We start from the raw sequence: 20584 nt of genomic DNA on the forward strand, positions 1-20584 counted from the left end.
GTGTGCCACAGGCATCAATGCTAGAACCTCATCTTTTTACAATTTATATAAATGATGCAGAGAAAGACTCTGAAAGTAAATTTGCTGATTAAACCAAATAGGTAGGAAAGTAAGTTCTGAGTAGAGCATGAGATTAAAAAGGATTCGAGATGGGCTAGTGAATAGTCAAAGATCAGGCGATGGAGTATAATATGGGAAAATATGAAATTGTCCACTTTAGCTAAAACAGTAAAAAAGCATTATTTTAAATGTTGAGAGATTGCAGAACTGCATTCCTAGTGCATTAATCACAAAGCTTTAGTATGCAGGTACAGAAAGTAATTTGGATAAGTAATAAAATGTTATTGTTTATTGCAAAGGGAATTGAATATAAAAGTAAAGAGGTTATGCTTTCCCAGTACCGGTATTGATGAGAACATATCTAGGGTACTATGCCCAGTATTGGTCTCCTTATTTAAGGAAGTATGTAATTAAGCTTGAAGCAATTCAGAGGTCTGCTGGTGTAATATCAAGAATGGGCAAGTTGTCTTAAGGGGAATGTTTTGACAGGCTAGTCTTGTATCTGTAGAATTTATAAGATTAAGTGGTGACTCGACTGGAAAAAATGAGATCCTGAAGGGTGTTAATAGGTAGATGTTGAAAGGGTATTTCTTTTCAAGGAGAATCTAGGACTGGCGTTCATCATTTAAAAATAAGGGATGTGTCCTTTAAGGCACAAATGATTTTCTTTTCTCACAGAGGCTCATAAGTCTTTGGAACTCTCTTCCTTAGAAGTGATGGAAGCAGAGTCTTTCAATAATTTTTTACGGCCAATGTGTATGGATTCTTGTGAAAAATCACAAGATTTTTAACTTTGTCTACCACTGTCCGCCACCAGCACCTCCACATTATGGATTCTTGGTAAGCAAAAAGGTGATGGTTATCAAGGATAGGTGGGAATGTGGAATTGAGATTACAATGAGATCAACCATGATCTTATTAAATGGCATAGCAAAGTCAAGGGATGAAATAGTCTATATTCCTGCTCCTAATTCATGTCTTTGTGTGTATAAATCCAGGATTTTGTGATATTAAATTGGTTTCTCCCCTTTTGATTGCTAAATAAGCTCCGTATTCAAGAACTTTGTCTTTCAGATACTCCTTGCAAAAAAGCTTGTCTAGTCTTAATTGGCTGTAGGCTATGCCACATTTTATCTGTACTGATATAATTGTAATCACTTCCTTGACATGTCTGCTCAGTATTATTTCAACTGTGCCTGATGCCAGTTTCTGTGCTCAGTTAGATTGTTTGTTGAATTTTAATTAGCTAACATCCATTCCTGTCTTCTCAGGTGCAAATCCTTATCTGACTTTCCATTGTGCTAGCCAAGGAACCATTCTTATTGATCTTGCACCAGATGACAAGGAGTACCAGTCTGTGGAAGAGGAGGTACTGTCAACTTCTTACTCTGGAATTATTCCTATAAATCTCATTTGCATGTCTTTCATTATCTTCAAGCCCCTGGTTAAAATCCATCTCTTAAGTTATCCTTCTCTTAATATTTCTGGTGGCTTAGTCCACATTTTCAATGTTTAATCGTTTCAGGTCTTTTCCTAAATAGTCTTATTTAATTTCAAATTTTTTTGCTATAGTTCTTTTCACTATTTCTGTCCCTTCACACAATAATTAAACACAGCTAATTCAGGTTCAGATATAATATTCTCTGCTGTATGCATTGTGACCCATATATCCAGGTGTGCATCTGCAATTAACAAATAACGTTATGAGTAATTAACAACAGAGTGCCACATACATTAACTAACATCTACATTAGACATTAAAATTAGATCAAAACCAAAACAAGCACTGTCACTGTTAAAGTTCTAAATTTTATTGAGCTGGAGAATTGCATTGATGGCTATTTTCAGTCAAGCACATGTAAATTTTTCTGATGAACCCAACTCTAACATTAATGCTGAGTTCAGTAAAGACCAGAAGAGGAATTTATACAGGAAAAAATGGAAGTGGAAATAGGAGTAAAGGAGTATGCAAATGTGTTAATTTGTCTAAATGCTGCTTTTATTTGAGCAGATTAATTCTGCCCTGGGTCTATTTGTTCCTCACTAAACAAACTGCAGTCAAAGGATTGAACGATTATTAACAATTCAAGGATAATGCCAAATGGAAAATGCAAATCTCCAAGTTAATTTGACATGTTAAATCTCTACACACTAATTATTTGCTCCAGTGTTTCTATTGAGTGATCTTGTACTGACCACTTTGAGTGAAGGAAAGGTTTTTTGCTGTAAAGGTAGTATTATGAAAAATTATCAATGCAGGGCACTATTCAAACTTGCCTGCTATTTGCCACTTACCAGTCTCCTCATTAAGGAGACAGCTACCTGATGTGGATTTAAACTGACATGTCTCGTGGTGAGGAGGAGGGAAGTTAATAGAAAACAATGCACTAGGTTAATTACATTTGCAAATTTTCACTTCCTGAAATTGAGAAAAATATATCTTCAACTTTGACGTGTATTGTTCTTTGAGCTGTAGGTAACTTATAAGTTGAGGCAACAGCTGCAAATACAGAGGGGCCTTATGGTGCAGTGGGCTCAAGTCCCACCTGCTGCAGGGGTGTGTAATAACATCTTTGTTCAGGTTGATTTAAGAAAAGCGCTGTAAATAATTTGAAAATAAGGATACAAAATAGACCATTTAGGACTGAGATGAGAATTTTTTTGACCTAGGGAGTGGTGACCCTGTGGAATTTTCTGCCACAGCAAATGGTTATGGCCAAAATGTTGAATATTTTCAAGAGGAGTTAGATAGTTCTTAGATCAAGGGGAAAGTTGGAACAGGGCACTGAGTTGGATGGTCAACCATGATCATATTGAATGGCAGTGCAGATTCTTAGGGCCAAACAGTCCATTCTTGCTTGTATTTTCTACGTTTCCAAGAAGTTTTGGATATTGCCATTTATGATCAATATTTGCAAGAAAGACTAGATTAGACTAAATTAGATTCCCTACAGTATGGAAACAGGCCCTTTGGCCCAACAAGTCCACACTTACCCTCTGAAGAGTAACCCACCCAGACCCATTCCCCTACTTAATGCACCTATGACTATGGCCAATTCACCCAACCTGCACGTCTCTGGATTGTGGGAGGAAACCAGAGAAGCTGGAGGAAACCCACGCAGACACTGGGTGAATGTGCAACCTCCACACAGATAGTCACCCGAGGCAGGAATTGAACCTGGGTCCCTGGCGCTGTGAGGCAGCTGTGTTAACCAGTGAGCCGACCTGCCGCCCTTTGAAAAGCAAATCCATTTTAAGCAGCAGTAAATATAATTTCCCTCTTTGCCTCCACAACCTATCACAAGCATTGGTGTATAGGTCTGTTTTATTTACTCAGACTCCAGCATCTCCTTCAGGTTAAGTAAGGACGTAATTGGAACCATAACTTTAATTGCATGATTCGTAATCAAAATGTAGCTGTGTATACTTAATTGTAGATGAGTTGTCTTATATTTAAAAAAAGTATGCATATATTTGTGGAGTTGATGCCATTGTTCAGATCAGCCATGATCATCACATATGGTGGAGCAGGATTGTATGGCCAGTTGGCCTTTTCCTGTTTCTCATTATTCATGAGAAAGAATGGACGTTGACTCTGATGTTCTTTAGATGCAAAGTACAATCCGTGAACACAGAGATGGTGGGACAGCAGGTGGAGTTTTTAATAGATATAATATCATTAAGGTAAGTTACTGCATTTTCATACTTTAATGCTTAAGGTTTTGCAATGGTTGTTTCTGTTTTTATTTAAATAGAATTTATATGTTCAGAAAAAATGTTTCAAATTCTAGCAAGTTACTTCAGGGCTTCTATGGGCGATGAAGGCAATTGCTATCTTTAAACAAATCACTGACAGGAAGTTGAATGCATTAGTGCGCCATGTTAGTGGCAATGGGTGTTGCTGTAGTGCTCAAAATCTCATGCCTGCTGGCTATTTTGTTTTCCCCCAATTATAGATCAGACTGATATTGCTGACATTTTAGCATAAGCGAGGCACTTTATTTCTATTTCCTGTAACCCTGTTTAATGTTTAACAGTTTTGAAATAGTCTCTTGAAGCAGAATTCATTGAGTTCAGTGTTAACATTCATCTCTGTTGACACCTGTTTTTCCTTATTTGCTCAGATTTTATAACTAAAAGTGTGCTTCCACTCTGAGGAATATAACTGGAGATGCTGTCTACGGAAAACTTCACAACATTCTCTCCTACTTTTTAGTTTCAACTCACCCTTTTATTCTCAACAGCATCTCAATTTCACAGTGTCAGTCAAAGATAAGACCATCTGTAATTACTTCCTTGAATTTCACTTCACCACATTCCACTTCCCCCTTAAAACCCTACTTCCATCAATATCCCTAGAAGCAACTATCTCAAAATCCCAATCATCTAATCTTTGCACTTCCTTCATCACTGCATTTCTGCAGCTACCAATCTGTTCAACCAAAGCCTTATCTCCATTCTCAGTGCCTGTCTCCACATTAAAATTGTTTATTTCTTCCTTGTTGTTGCCCTCATTTTATTGCCTTAAGTTCAAGGGATGCAGAGTTAAATAGATATGGGGACAGCTGGTTTAGCCATTCACTGTCTGGACCATACACAAACTATTTATCATGCCCTACTGTTGTCTATGAAAGCTGTTCACCATCCCAGGATCATTCTGGAATGCTTCTTTTTCCCTTTGAGAAATATGTTCTTAAACACCCCTTCCCCTGTTTCTCTCTGTCTGTCACTGTCTTATGTCCACCCCTCTTCTCCTGACTTCCTTTGTCACAAAAATTTAGACCATCCAACCATCTACTTCTACCACCTCCTTTCCTTTCCCTAATACTGAACATTTGTCTTTCACTAGTTTCTTTCCAACTTATCCTTATGCCCTTGCTGAGTTCATCGTGTTCAAAAGACCGACTTTGTTTTCTTGCACATGATCCCTAAACAGCTGATCAGCAGACGTCCCCTCCTGGCTTCCCTGTTGGCTGGTATTGTTGATAATTAGTTTTCCTTGGGTACTGACTCTGTACCTTTCAATTTTGCCATCACCAGCCTTGATCATCAAAACAACTAATGCTTGACGCCTTTGCTGTCATACACTCCCTCTCTATTTATGTCTCCCTTATTTGTGTCTGTCGTTCCCAGATACCCTTGTGTGGAACCCTGAATCCACTGTTATCAAAGTCACAAAAACATCCTTTGTGACAAAGGAAAATTTTTCCTCCTTGCCCTGTCTGTAATCTTTGAAGTAGTAATTGAACCATTATTCAGCAAGTAGGAAAATCTTTACTTGATTCCATTCTTATCTATCCAATCATAATTAAAGAATCACATGCAGTGGGTTTGTTCTCCCGCCCATGCAGTTACCTTCCATGAATACCCCTCCTCCCCCAGCCTTGCAGCCTACTCCCTTAGGCCATCTCGACTTCCAGTATTCCCCCTTCCCTAACTGCCTGCGGCCTCTTTCCCCCTCTCTCTCTCTCTCGCGGTCTCCTCCCCCCTCCCGTCTGGATTCCTCCATGGCATCTTCTAACACTGTAATGCACCTTGCAGTTTTTGACTTGGACCAGATGCCTTGAAGCTGCTGGAAAATTCTGTGTATGGAATTTTCGCTTGTTAATTGCAGGAATAGGATTGGGTTTGGAAATAATTTACAGCAAAAGGACCAAAATGTATTTTAAAGGCTAACTTACAGAAAGATTTCTCTCTCTGTGTCTCTGACTCTCTCTCTCTGTCTCTGTCTCTTTATCTCCCCCACCACCCCAACCCCATGCATTAATTTGAGCAGCATAAACACGTTTAAAATTTGGAATTAATCCAGAAGCTCATAAACCACTGTATAAACACTTAAATAAACATTAAACCACTTAAATGACATGTAAACAGTTAAAGCAAACACACAAAAGCCATTGAAGTGCCTTAGCAATGAAATTTGTTACTTAGTTCACTAGACTACACTTGCAGTGCTATAAAATGCACTTTATCATTTATTTAATTTTAAATACTGTTAAAATTCATGTGAAGACTTTTCCACTTTTGCATTTGTTACATTAAAGTTATACAAGCTATAAAAGCAATCAAAATTCTGTGTAAGATGTAAAATTGTTTGGAAACTCCGTTCACAAACTCGTAAAAGCACTCACTCAATTCCACAAGGTTGCGAGAGCTTGGTATTGCTTCCATTGCTGACACCAAAGCATCTGTGCCTTGTTGCTCGACCTTTGGTTCTCTCTAACAAGCTGCAGCCAGTACAGGATGTTTCAATTACTCCAGCAAGAAACGTTAAGGCTGCAGTTTAAACCTGGTTCAGTAGCATGCTTACATAATAAAACAAAGAACTATGGATGCTGGAGATTGGTAACAAAAACCAAAATTGCTGACAAAACTTAGCAGGTCAGGCAGCATCTATGGGGAGAAAGCAGAGTTTATAGTTTAGAGTCTGGTGACTCTTCATCAGAACACCGATGAAGTGTTTTGATGAAGGGTCACCAGACGTGAAATATTTACTCTGCTTTCTTCCCATAGATGCTGCCAGACCTGCTGATTTCACCAGCAATTTCTGTTTTTGTTTCAATAACATGCTTCACTGCTTCAGAAGATTTGGGGCCAATATGTGATTTAATCTTCTTATTTGAAGTTCAAGTTGCATAAGGAAAGCCCCTTCTCAAAAGGGCTTACTTGCCTTCAAACCACAACTCTGAGAATTCAAATTCAAATTAAAGCTAGCATCTGGAAATAGAGCTGGTCCTGGTAAAAGTAACTGCAGCGGTTGGATCATCATTAAGATCCTGTTGATTCAGCATGTTCTTTATGGAAGGAAACTTACTGATCTAACCGATATGTGACTCCTTCCACATCAGTGTTATCACTTAGCTTCCCTGTGAAGGTGCCTACCCAGCTGGACTGTTGAACAAAGTTTGGTTCATAACTTTCGAAAAGCCATCTCCGAGCAATTTCAGTTTTCAGCAAATGCAGGCCTTGTCATCAACACACACATCTTGTGAATACATAAGTTAAAAGAACTATGTTGGAGCAAGGAGTTTGCTTTATCCTAATTTCTTGAACTTTTACTGTCTTTGGGTCTGCATGCTGTATGCCAGGAACAAAATTGAAAGTGTGGGTTAGAGTGAGGCTGTCTTTTATATTTTGAGGAATAGAGAAGTTCACCTCAGCATTGGCATATTCAAATCCCTTTTGGCCAAAATATGCATGATATTCATTTTAGATTCAAAAAGTTGTGAACAAGAAACTACGGGAGCGATTTGTTCACCGACAGAAGGAGGTAGCAGAAGAAAATCATAATCACCACAATGAACGAATGCTCTTTCATGGTGAGTCAATGATGTTTTTGAAATGAAATATAACTTGCATGTTTGTTATAAACCGAAGTCACCACACTGTGTCCACAGTGATCTGTTACTGACAATCAGTATTTTATGTTTAGACTTGCCTACTCTTGTCACTTTCTCCTTTCAAGAATATTAAGCTGGGTTTCAGAACAAGGTTTTGCTTTTGTGAAAAATGTACAAGGGCAGAGCCCTATTTCATTTAACCCTTTCCCTTCTCAAAATAAATTAATGGCTGCTTATTAGTTTGCTATGGTTGAATTGCAGCTGTGAAATCAAGCATTCAAGAGCAAGATCAGAAGATATAAAAAGGAACGCTATGCATTCCAAAACCAGTCAGATTGTAAACTTTGTTGTATTTTTAAGCTTTAATAAATATAAATAGAATTCTGTTTATTCTATTGACTTAGCAGGCAACGCCAGCTAATTCATTTATCCTATAAATAGAATAAGCTAGTGTCTCCTGCAAAGTCAATCAGCCTGTTGCCCTTCTCAAATATGTTTGCTGCTAGATCTTTTTCTCATTGCCTTTTGTCAATATGCCAAGAACATCCTTTCCTTCGAGGCCTGTTTTTCACCTCTTACCTTGCTAGCAAGTGCATGATTTAAAGTGGTGGCAGGTTATTCTCTCTTTACAAGTGTTAGCTAGCCTCCATAAGCTTGGCATTTTTAGAATGAGATTGCTGCTTGTTGCATTGGAACCAGTGACAATAAGACACCGTTGACACTTGTTACTTCAATAACAAAAAGACAAAATGAGGTATGATTTGATTCTCCTTCCTCCTGCTCAGTAAAAGACTTTTCTGTCTGTTTAGCACGCTGCTGAAATGCTTGGATTCATCAGGTTTCTGTGACCAGCTTCCCAGTTTGTATTTCCAGCACAACTTCTGCCACTTATGTGACAAGCAACAAATGATTTATGTTTGCAGCTTAATTCTTCATGTATATTTAGGTTTTCTCGTGACTAAAACAATATTTGTGAGAAGGGTTGTACATATGTAAATGTAAGTATGTAAATTGTCTACTTCCGTTCCAGGTTCTCCATTCATCAATGCAATAATTTACAAAGGGTTTGATGAAAGACATGCTTACATTGGTGGGATGTTCGGTGCAGGAATTTATTTTGCTGAAAATTCCTCTAAAAGTAATCAATACGTCTATGGCATAGGTGGAGGTACTGGATGCCCAACCCATAAAGACAGGTCATGCTACATATGTCACAGGTAAGGCTGATAGTTAGTCCATGTAATACATTTCAAATGTATTTTACAGTGAAATGGGGAGGTATGACTGATAGTTCGGTACAGCATTGGATGCTGATTGTAGTCAATTTGTGCACAAATTATGGTTCAAACAGTTTTTCCCCAACAATATAACAGTACACCAAATTTTGTAAAGGCCATAATAAATCAAAGAGCTGTGGATGCTGAAAATCTGAACTAAAAATAGATATTGCTGAAGAAACTCAGCAGTTTTGTGGAGGGCAACAATTTAATGTATCCAGTCTAGCAACCCTTATTCATAACTCAAGTTCACAGATTTTTTTGAAGTGACTGACATAATTCTACACACACAAAGTAATTGCTGTAAATGCATCATGTACAAACCTAATATACTTGCATCTCAGTCTCAAAGATAGAACATTTTAATCAGGCAGTTACAATTTTATTTACTGCATTTCAGCACTCAGTCTCAAATATAAATTGAGCTGTTGACAGTGTTCGTTGCAATAGGATTCAGTACAGTTTTTCCAAGTATAGTAGCTTCTGAGCTTACATAACCATTCACTAGAGATTCCACATAATTTACAAGGAATTAGTTACCTCCATAATTTGAAGTTTTCCTGGATCCCTTTGTTGGCAAGTTTAATATTATTTTCTTTTGAGCCCTCTTTTCCTCTTTGCAATCTCTCTTCCCACTCACATCTCTCTTCCAGCCCAGCCCAGCCCACCCTCACCCTACCGCAACCCCGCAACATCAGCCTCTGTATTTGCAGCTTCCTCCTCTCTACTCACTTGCTTCTTGCAGTTGCTTCCTCACCCCAGATTCGCAGAATCAGCTCTTGGATTCAAAAAACAAATTCTTCCAACTAATGTCAGCAGGCAACAGTCTCCCCACCAATGCCAGCACTGAGTTTCAAAACTGCTATCTGATGTGCCTTTTCTTTCCTATGTTAACTGCTGAACCTGTCACCAGCAAGTTTGGGAAAGCATCAGCCTGTCATTGGAGGAGTTTCTCCTCACCAATTCGTTTTATTCATGTTCTAAGTCAACTTTTTTCTGATTGCCAGTTAGAAGGAATTGTCCTGATGGTTTGAGGACCTTCGGGTGCAGATCCACCACTATCCCATGTTTTGTCATTTTTAACTCTCCAGAGCTTCATGCCTGAGAAAGACATTGTGAAACTCAAGTTCAACCTTTTTTATCATGCGTGTAGTTAATGAATGCTTTCTTGATATGTATTAAAATAAGAAGAGTGAAGTGTTTTTTGTGGACCCTTAATTATGTACCAAGAGCTTGGGTATGTGATATTAATCCACAGAAGAATTCTGTAGTAAGTATTATGTCTACAAGCTCATTCTGAATTAGTTGAGCCATTCTGTTCATTCATGCCTATTTCTACTGTAATAGCTTTCTCTCTGTGAAACAGGTTTGAATAGTGCAGTTGCATGCTGATCGACATTTCAAATTCTTGTTGAGCTGTCAATCTACTTTGCTGATGATTCCATGAGTTTACCTAGTGAAAAACTGAGCAAGCTCCTACTATTGTGAAATCACTTTGGGGAAACATGCTAATGAGCAAGTAACTGGGATGTAGAATAGATGATTAGCAGCCATTTAGTCTAACTTGTGGCATGTACAGTGAAAAGGGATTGAGTGTTTTCCTGTAACTAGTTACTGAACTTCTGTAAAACAAATAATTGGCTTATTGAGCAATCCTATAACCGATCTTGGTCAAGACAGTTAATCAATGCTGAATCCCCATGACAACACCCTGACCAATCAGAATCTACCTGATCTGAAAATTAAGATTGATAGTTAACTGTTCTCACTGCATCGCCATGCCAGTGATGGATCAACCAATCAGCACCCTTTTCCCATGCTGTACAAAATGGTGTGTCTTTTCTCAAGTCTGTTTCTTGTTTTGTAGTTTTGACAAATGCAAGTTGAAACGATTCAAGTTATTGTCTCCTTTTAGAAATGATCAGAATAAATCATAAATTTACTGTGTTTTTGTGATTGGTGGGAATACATGAGCATGAATTGAGGATTGGTTTACAGGCAGAAAGCAGATAGTAAGAATAAATTTATAATTCTCCAGCTATGACCAGTGGAGCACTGCAAAGATCAGCACTTTAGCCCCAGCTGTTCACTGTTTCCAGATGATACAAAACGTTGTGAGTTTGATGTAAAGAGGCTTCAAGGGAATTTAAATATGCTGAGTGAGTGAATGAGAACATGGCAGATGGAATATAATGGAGATAAATGAGAGGCTATCCTCTTTGGTAAAAAGGACAAAGGTACAAAGTATTTCTTAGGTGGAGAGAGATTGTAAAATGTTGATGTCCAAAGGGATTTGGGTGTCCTTGTTCATAAGTCACTGAAAGTTAGCATTCAGGTGCAGCAAGCAGTTCAGACATAAGTGGTATATTTGCTTCTATTGCAAGAGGATTTGAGTACAGGAGTAAAGGTATCTTGCTTCAACTTGCTGAAGCCACACCTGGACTTTCATGTGCAGTTCTGGTCCCTTTACCTAAGGAGAATTACACATGCCATTAAGCTAAGGCAGCAGAGATTCACCAGACTGATTTCTGGGATGATGGGACAGGGCTATGAGGGAAGATCCTGTATTCTCTAGAGTTTAGAAGAATGAAGGTCAATCTCATTGGAGCTTATAAAATTATTAAAAGGGTTAGATGAGTGTAGATGTAGAAAGTATGTTTTCCCCTGATTGTGGGTGCACTGTCTCAGAATAAAAGACAAACCGTTTAGGACTGAGATGAGGAGCTTCTTCATGCAGTGGATGGTGAATCTTTGGAACACTCTACCCAGATGAATGTGGAAGCTCAGTTGTTGAGTAAGCTCAAGATAAAAATTGAAAGATTTCAGCTACTGATGGCAACAAGGGACTTTTGATAATGAGAATATTGCACTGAGGGAGAAGATCATTTGTGATCAAGAATGACTGACAGAGCAGGCTTGAGGAGCTGCATGGCCAACTGTTACACCTACATTCCTGGCTTGTTTCCTAATTGAAGTTCTTCATCCCTGTTACATCAATATATCACCTGCACAGCCTCTCCAAGACCTGAAGAGCAACTTTGGTCCCCACCTTTAGATGTCTATCTGTCTGATCTGTACCAGAGATCTTGATCCATCCTTTCATTTTTCAGATGCTAAACTACCTGTTATGTACTTCCAAAAATGCTTGTGCTTGTATGCTAAGTTTGGGTTGCTTACAGGCCTAATTTATTTGATGGAGTTTTCCACTGACATCATGGTTATCAGCATTGATAAGCCAATGAGGTGAAGGGTTCAATCTCTGATCTGCAGGAATAAAGGACACATCAGTTTAAGTTCCTATTCCTAACTAAAACCTGTATTGACATACAAATATTAGCCTCAACTCTGCATACCGCAGTGAGATTCTGTTCACAGTCTCCACGCGCACAAGATACTCTTGGAGGAAGTATTTCAATATATGCCCTTAGTACCAGGAAGGAGGAGTTTCCTGACTGTTCTTTCTATCCAGCTTGCAAAATAAATTCTGGATTAAGATCACCTGCATCAAACCCTCACCATGTGTTTTGGTTTACATTGCAATTATGTACTATAATTTCTGAATTCTATCATGACTGCCCAAGTGATGTAGTAAGTAAGCATGTTCTGATATGTGTGTTCCTATGTTTAAAGGATATTGTAAAATTTAGATCATTTATTTTGATTACAGACAAATGCTCTTCTGTAGAGTTACACTCGGGAAGTCATTCCTACAGTTCAGTGCAATGAAGATGGCTCATGCCCCTCCAGGACATCATTCTGTGATTGGGAGGCCCAGTGTCAATGGACTTGCCTATGCAGAGTATGTCATCTATAGAGGAGAACAGGTAATAATCTACCTAGAGATTATATGACCTTCAACTCTAGAAACTAATGCAAATCTAGCATGTTGAGGTTCAGTTGCTCGAACGTATTGACATTGGCCAGAAGTCTTCCATGTTAAACTTTATAATAATTGTTTACCTCAGCCATTGGCCATCTTGTGAAAGAACTTGATAAATTTTAACCTTAATTTTGAGAGATTTTTTGTGACTTATCTTAAGTGCATGACTTTGTGTTTCTTATGCTTTAATTGCAATCCAACCGGGTTGAACTGAACTAATCAGAAAATATTCTGTAACATTCTACTAATTTTACTGTAAACATACTGCATGCCCGAAGACCCAAGTTTAATTCCAACTTCATTGTCACTGTACAACAATACATGGTGTTCCATAAGAGGCAACTAATTTGTTAATTGAGATGCAACTTGATTCAAGTGTGATTCATCTCACTATTTCAGCCTCCACTTACTTGAAATTGTCTTCCAGTCAAAGGCAAAATTCTTGCAGGATGTTTTCTCTTAAAGAGGTAGCTATTTTACGGTTACCATCTTGGCTAGATATTCAATTAAACAAAGTAAATGTTCAAATGAGATCCTGTTTTGAAACACCAGACAAATCATTGTACAGCATTGTTTTTAAAGACATTCATTTCCTCAACAAGGACTAAATGTCAGCTTGGTCCCATTGGAATATGAAATTCTTTAATTGGTGTTAAAGATTTCATGGCAATAATTAAAGGAAAGCTGGAAATTCTCCTGATTTCCAGGCCAGCATTTCCTCCTCAATTACTAGAAATCAGACCAAGTACAGAGCAAACTTTTTCCTGTGGGACTTCGCTGTGTGAAAAACAGTGCCCTCTTTGTCAGTTCCTGAGAACCAGAAGTCAGTAACTCAGGTAATTGTACCTGAAAATGTGTTGCTGGAAAAGCGCAGCAGGTCAGGCAGCATCCAAGGAACAGGAGAATCGACGTTTCGGGCATAAGCCCTTCTTCAGGAAGAAGGGCTTATGCGAAACGTCGATTCTTCTGTTCCTTGGATGCTGCCTGACCTGCTGCGCTTTTCCAGCAACACATTTTCAGCTCTGATCTCCAGCATCTGCAGTCCTCACTTTCTCCTAGGTAATTGTACCTGCACACTTTTGTTGTGATAGATAGGTTCCTGGGCAGAAGTAGAGTAATGCAACTTTTGGGGATGTAACCCAGCCTCAGGAAAGAGTTCCTTATTCTAGCAGGTAGGTATTTATTATAGTGGTGGTTTCTGGCAGATTTGACAGGACTCTTTGAGAAATGCACTAATCAAATGTCAGGTTTTAAGTTGCTGTTGGAATAATATCCTGTCTAATTGTCCTTAGTAATTTAGCCATTTTAACTATTGCACATCTTCATGCAGGCATATCCAGAATACCTCATCACGTACCAGATCTTGAAGCCAGAAAGTCCATCACAGCAGATAACAACAAGTGAACAGAAGTCATAGTTCAAGTCAAACCTTGGCACCAAAGTGAACTTGGACCTAAGGCTTGTGAGAAGAATGCCTTTCTATGTGACTGTTACAATATTTATTTGAGAGAAACTTTTACAATAAAACTGGTGTTTCAGTTTATGATTCTTCCCCTCAAAAACAATGTTGATTTCACCATCAGATCCCATAGCTGTGTGTTATAAACTGTCCTTTCCTCTGAAAGAATGCTTCTTATTAGCTTTGGTCTACATTGGATTTACTTTTTGCACCTTTTCTCCCTCGCAGCTCATTTTACAAATGTACTGGAGTTGCTAAAGTGCTGTTGGATGGGAACTTTGTTGAATGGCTAAACAACCTTGATCGCTGTAGTTACCTCCGGTGGTAATTCCAATCTTGGAAGAGTTTGTCATAACCAACATTGGCATTGAACTGTCTCTTTTAAGCTAATCAGTGTATCTAACAAAAACTGCAGTGGTTGTATACCCCAACAAAAAAGGCAAAAAGGTAGTCTGTACAATAGACTCCAGTTGCTTAAAGTGGGGCAATTATTAAACATTCTGTAAACTGGTGATACTGCAGTTTCAGTTAAGATAGGTGATGCAAAACTCAATAGCTCACGACGATGTGTAATCAACATGCAAATGAGCATCTAAGTCATACATTCTTACAAGGCAAGTAATTTGCATGGACGTAGCATCTTACAATATCAGTTAGGTTTTCCCACCTTATTCCATTAGTTCTGATGGTTTTCATTATCCACTGAAGTTTTACACTTTCACATGACCGGAATTTAATTTTTGACATTTGTGTATAGTTTACACAAGAATATAAATATAAATGTTTTGTAGCTTTTTAAAGATGTGGTTAATGGTTGTGTGTTGGGTATGAAGTAAAGTTCTTGGCAGCTAACTGGTATTATCCAGGCACTAACATTGGCTGTGCTGTGTAGACAAAATGAAATAAATTTCAAACAGATATGGATTGATGCTTTTCGTTATGGTTGCTAGTGCTCATTGATATGGTGATGTGGACAAAAGCCAGCTTGAAGTTTTCTTATGCAACCTAGTTGAGGAGTGTTGGATACTTAGAAATGGCAAAGTGTAACTCCCTTTACAAAGCTTGCTGAACCATGCAACTCTGGCTTACAAATATGGTTATGGATCATTGTGTGGAACAAACCTATAATTTACACTGGGATTTTGATTCAGATGACAATACCCACAAGTATGAAATCAGAGAGAGTTTATGGATGGCCTTGGGGTCCAGTCATTAAATTGAAATTTTGAACTACAACGTTCTAGCATTTTTCAGAATATTCATCCAAAATTGAATTCATGTTTAAGAACTATGCTGAAATTTGTCTAGTTCTAAAGCTATTATAAAGTCATAACAGAATAATTGTGACACTTTGGCATAATGGAACTTATTCAGTTCTAAAGTCAAGCTAAAAGTTGTATAATATATAATTTTTATTTAAATGATTACTGTTTTCTTGAGTGTGCAAATTATCCCTGACACGAAATATGCATTAGCAGATCCAGTCATAGTATCCACATTTGGATTCTGACTGACAGCTTACCTGTGTACTCAATTAGATTTAATATCCCACTGCATTATGGACCTGTTCAGAAGGAACTGATCAGATATTGGGTGTTTTTTTATAGGGGGGTGGGGGGGGGGGGGATTGAGAACCGTAGAGAAGAATTTCAGATTTATGCATCCATCCCTAGCTGTTCATTTCAGGATCCAGAGTCCACTTACACTTCTAACGCACTGTGTTAGCTATTTGTAGTACATAGTAATTCTTGTTGTTTTGGTTCGCTTGAAAGTTGTTACCGTGTTTTATTACCTAGACTCTTGGTCTTTGTTCCCTTTAGTGTGTCTTGCTTTACAGACCCTCACCAGCTGCTGTCTGTTATATTTTGCTGTTCATATTCAGCGTCTAATCCAAGTAGTGTGATTTTGTTAATCAGTTTGAATTACTTGCATCTGATGTGATGTGAAGTGACATCATATTGCAGAAGAAATGGATTTTATTTGCCATGTGTTACCAGTAAGTAATTGTCTTAATCACATTCTGTTGACAGTTCTTTGTAAATGGCATCACTTTTTTTCTTTTATGTTTAATTGTGTGCTGGTGACATACATTCCACATCTTGGGAGCTGTAGTATAATTGATGATCTGTAGCTCTGTCCAGTTGCAATGTTGTGTAAAGTTGATTGTTTCAGTTTCTATAGTTGGCTTGGTGGAGAGGCATAGAGTGACTTGACCTGATGCAAAATGCATTTGAAAAATATTACTACAAGAATCCTTCATAATTATTGTTCAACATAAACTTGTAGCAAATCCATCTTTGAGTCACCTGAATTTTAGACAGTGATGATCTGCAAAACCATTAGTTTAGTAGCTTATTTTTAAAAATCAACAATCTAATGACATATACTGATAGATCAATTCTAATGTGTTAGCACATCACGAACGTTCACACTAAACTGAAATGATTGATCTGCACTTGCTTCAGGAATTAGGATTCGTGTTAATGTACCATCACACTGCAAGGTAATGTCTGTGTTCTGGAATGATTCAACTTTGAAAATGTGGTCAAGTTACAGTTTCATTGTACTTGGCTATTGCAAGAATGTGTGCTTATTTGTGAACAAAATGTTGCAGCTACGCGATCTTGAAAGGGTTCTTGTTTTTTTATTTTTACTTATGGGAGCCTTCACTCCTTGATCCATGCTTTTTTAAAATATACTTTGCAATAAAGTGAATATAACAGGAAGCATAGTACTGTTAGGTGCATCTTTGCCCATTTCACAACCGAGTATCTATTGTTCAGTAATCAATTTTTGAATATACAAGTAGATTGGAGTTGGAAAGTGAAAGTATTTTGAAAATGACATTAGCTTGCAAGTGCAAAGTTCCATACAAATGCTGCACTTGAATTTTGTCCTTGAATTTTTCCAGCAGTCTCCTCCAATTTTATTTTCTCAGAATGTGTGCCTAACTTTGGTTCCACAATTTGGCCTGCTTATTGGACAACAACCGTTTTGGGATCGAACCTACATTAATTGTTTCAAAATCTCATTGCTAAACTGCATCAAAAGGTGTAATCATTTTGAAAAGCTTGCTTGCAGCATGACTGAAGGTGTGTTAAAGCTTTATTTTTTAAACAGAGTCTGCTTACATTCCCCAGAGAATGATAATTGCCTTGTGGTAGTTTTTATCATTAACATCACTGCAGTAAAGCTTTGATATGATGACCTTGTTTGCACATTAGTTTTACTAGTATATTTAACAATTCACATTAATGCTACATTCGTGTATCAATTAATTTTATATTTTGCACAGATAATCATGTTTTAGAGCAATTTGAGTTATATTAGCATGTTTTATTTAGTGGTTTGGCATATTGAGATTGCAAATGTAGCAACTTTTTTGCTTGCCTTTAAGGAATAAGTGATGAATGGACAGCAGATGGTGTTATATACAAGACAGTTGCACAGATCATTACTGATAATGCAGTTTTACCATCTGCTGGCTGAGAAACAGGGCTGCATCAATAGAAACCCCTGTTTAGAAGTAAAACATTTTTGAAGGAGAAAAGCAGTGTATGTTTCACCTGACAAATCCTCCTTAAAACAGACTTTTCGGTAGTTTATTCCTGATACTGTTGAATATGACAGCCTCCTATCAAATGCATCCACACTTCCAAATTGTTAGCATGAGGTATTTGTGATTTTTAAACAGATGTGTTTCTGTACAGCCTGTAAAATATTGCTGACTGTTCCATGCGTAGACTGTCAATGATATCTAGATAGGATTCTCCCAAACACATACTACTGAATTCTTAATGAATCAGTTCATTTGGTAAATTACTATCTTTGTCATTTAAATAACATATGAAGTAGAATTCAAGAAATAAAGACCAATTTCAATCCATAACAGAATTCACCAGGTTAACTGCCTTCCTTATTAAAGAATCAATGCATTCGTTGGTTTAGATTATTCAAGCTTCCTCCTCCTTCTGAGTGAGCTGTATTTTGTCTTACAATTTGCCCTAGATTACCATTTTCAGTATATGTTATGGAATGTATTATGTATTGTACTTGATGAATCAAGTGACCTTCTGTTTTGTATTTTACTTTGTAATTATGGTATTTTTAATATGCACATTTTGTCAATACAAGGTGCTAATGTTTTTGCAGGAGAACACTTGAAATGGGTGTTAAGTAATTTAATATAGATGCCATTTAATTTTCCAGTGGCTTGAAATTGTACGTATAAACAATGGAGACTGTACATATGTATTTTAGTTTGTAAATGTATTGGTAGTAATATCAATGAAAATAATGTTGGGAATGTGAATATGTTTACACCAACAAGAAGGAAGGGAGAGATATAAACCATTCTGATATAAATAACTCTTTTATTTTAATTAGAAATTTGTTTTTTTTCCCCCTATCCTTTCATTTAAGTCTCTGATTATTCTTAGATTTCAGAATGTACAGCTGTGTGGAAGATTTGACTTGTAAAGATGTGCTGGATTGTGATGTGTGTGGTACTGAAGTAACTGTTAATAAACTGCAGTGATGCCAACTTAACGACATTTGTTACTGTCTGAGATTTGTTTCCTACTATTTGTGCTGACATCCAGTACCTTATACTCTGTTCTGAATGCCAGTGAAAGTTTTAAACTTGAAACTAAACCTTCTTTCCACAGAATATATGCACATGATTTCTGTATATTTCAGGTGCTGAATTTTCTGGAGGGAGTTATGTTTGGCTTCAAAAAGATATGATTTTAAATAAAACTAGTTTGAACAATTACCTTGTATATGTTTTACACTGATTAGTTAGGGTCAAAAACAAGCCAGTGAGAACAAACAAAATGTTACCATATAGGAAACTGTGCTTCAATTGTACTGAAAGTTCTACCGTGCTAGACTAAATTTCCATACATTATTAAATTGTGAATATTTTATTTCTACTACTCTGCTGTTCCCAGAATTATGATGTTTTTCTGAGCTGTGGGAGCCTGAACACCTTAATTTTGATGGAACGGTTCACTGCAACATATGCAAATTAGGATGAGTTATTCAGTCGTAGGGATGTGCAGCACAGAACGAGACCCTTCGGTCCAACTCGTCCATGCGACGGGGTATCCTAACCTAGTGGGAGCAGATTTAGGACAGAATTGAGAAGGAACTTCTTCACCCAGAGAGTTGTGAATCTGTGGAATTCCCTGCCCAGTGAAGCAGTTGACATTATTTCATAAATGTGTTTAAAGCTAAGATAGATATCTTTTTGAACAATGAGAGAGGGGGGGTAAGTGGAGATGAGGCTACGAGAAGATCAGCCATGATCTTATTGAATGGCGAAGCAGGCTCGAGGGGCAGACGGCCTACTCCTGCTCGTCGTTCTTATAAACATGTTGAAATAGTATCATTGCAGGGAAGGGTACAAGGAGGAGCAAGTGTATCAGGCGATAAGAGTAGTGGAGGATATCTGAGACAATGACTGAGCTATAAGAAAAGGTAGACACTTGTCGAAATAAACTACCTACAATTTGATTGCCCAACAGAGGGGTATTGGGAGTGTTAGACACCCTATTGAGGAAGGACAACAGGAGGGGCTTGTAAGTCTCAAGTCATAGAGATGCACAATGTAGAAACAGCCCCTTCAGTCCAACTCGCCCATGCTGACAAGATATCGTAAACCAATTTAGTTCCATTTGCCAGCACTTGGCCCATATCCCTCTAAACCCTTCCTATTCATGTAACCATCCAGATGCCTTTTAAATGTTGTAATTGTACTATCCTCCACCTCTGGCAGTTCATTTATACATACACCATCCTCTGCGTGAATAAGTTGCCCCTTTGGTCCCTTTCAATTCTTTACCCTCTTACCTTAAACTGTTTAGTTTTTGACTCCCCTACCTTTGGAAAAAGACCTTGACTATTCCCTCTCTCCAGGCTGTTTTGTGAGTTTATAAACTCCAGGGAAAATAACCCCAGCCTATTCAGCCTCTCCCTATAGGTCAAACCCTACAACCCTGGCCACATCCTCAAAGCTTTTCTGGACCCTTTCAAGATTCACAACATCTTTCCTATAGCGGGAAGACCAGAATTGAATGCAGTATTCCAAAAGTGGCCTAACCAATATACAGCTGCAATGTGACCTTTCAACATCTATACTCAATGCACTGGCCACAAAAGGCAAGTGTACCAAATGCCCTCCTTCACCACCCTATCTACCTGCGACTCCACTTTTGAGGAACTATGAACCTGTACCCCTGAAGTCTCTTTGTTCAGCAACACTCCCCAGGACCTTAACATTAAGTGTATAAGTCAATAGACAATAGGTGCAGGAGTAGGCTATTCTGCCCTTTGAGCCTGTACCACCATTCAATATGATCATGGCTGATCATCCTTAATCAGTATCCTGTTCCTGCCTTATCTCCATAACCCTTGATTCCACTATCCTCGAGAGCTCTATCCAACTCTTTCTTAAATGAATCCAGAGACTGGGCCTCCACTGCCCTCTGGGGCAGAGCATCCCACACAGCCACCACTCTCTGGGTGAACAAGTTTCTCCTCATCTCTGTCCTAAATGATCTACCCC

General features: G+C 38.0%; 1 protein-coding gene across 2 annotated transcripts in view; it reads left to right on the forward strand.

Moving 5' to 3' along the window:
• The window catches only part of tnksa (tankyrase, TRF1-interacting ankyrin-related ADP-ribose polymerase a), a 150924-nt gene extending 132360 nt beyond the window's left edge, over positions 1-18564 (forward strand). For both annotated transcript variants that reach the window (XM_043719972.1, XM_043719981.1), the window contains 6 exons: positions 1332-1429; positions 3670-3744; positions 7274-7379; positions 8431-8617; positions 12345-12501; positions 13888-18564. In XM_043719972.1, the coding sequence (XP_043575907.1) occupies positions 1332-1429; positions 3670-3744; positions 7274-7379; positions 8431-8617; positions 12345-12501; positions 13888-13974 (710 nt within the window). In that variant the 3' untranslated portion in view covers positions 13975-18564. The remainder of the gene's footprint in view (positions 1-1331; positions 1430-3669; positions 3745-7273; positions 7380-8430; positions 8618-12344; positions 12502-13887) is intronic.
• Positions 18565-20584: the final 2020 nt, after the last annotated feature.

Source organism: Chiloscyllium plagiosum, chromosome 2, assembly GCF_004010195.1.
Source record: "Chiloscyllium plagiosum isolate BGI_BamShark_2017 chromosome 2, ASM401019v2, whole genome shotgun sequence".
In the NCBI taxonomy this organism is placed as follows: Eukaryota; Metazoa; Chordata; class Chondrichthyes; order Orectolobiformes; family Hemiscylliidae; genus Chiloscyllium; species Chiloscyllium plagiosum.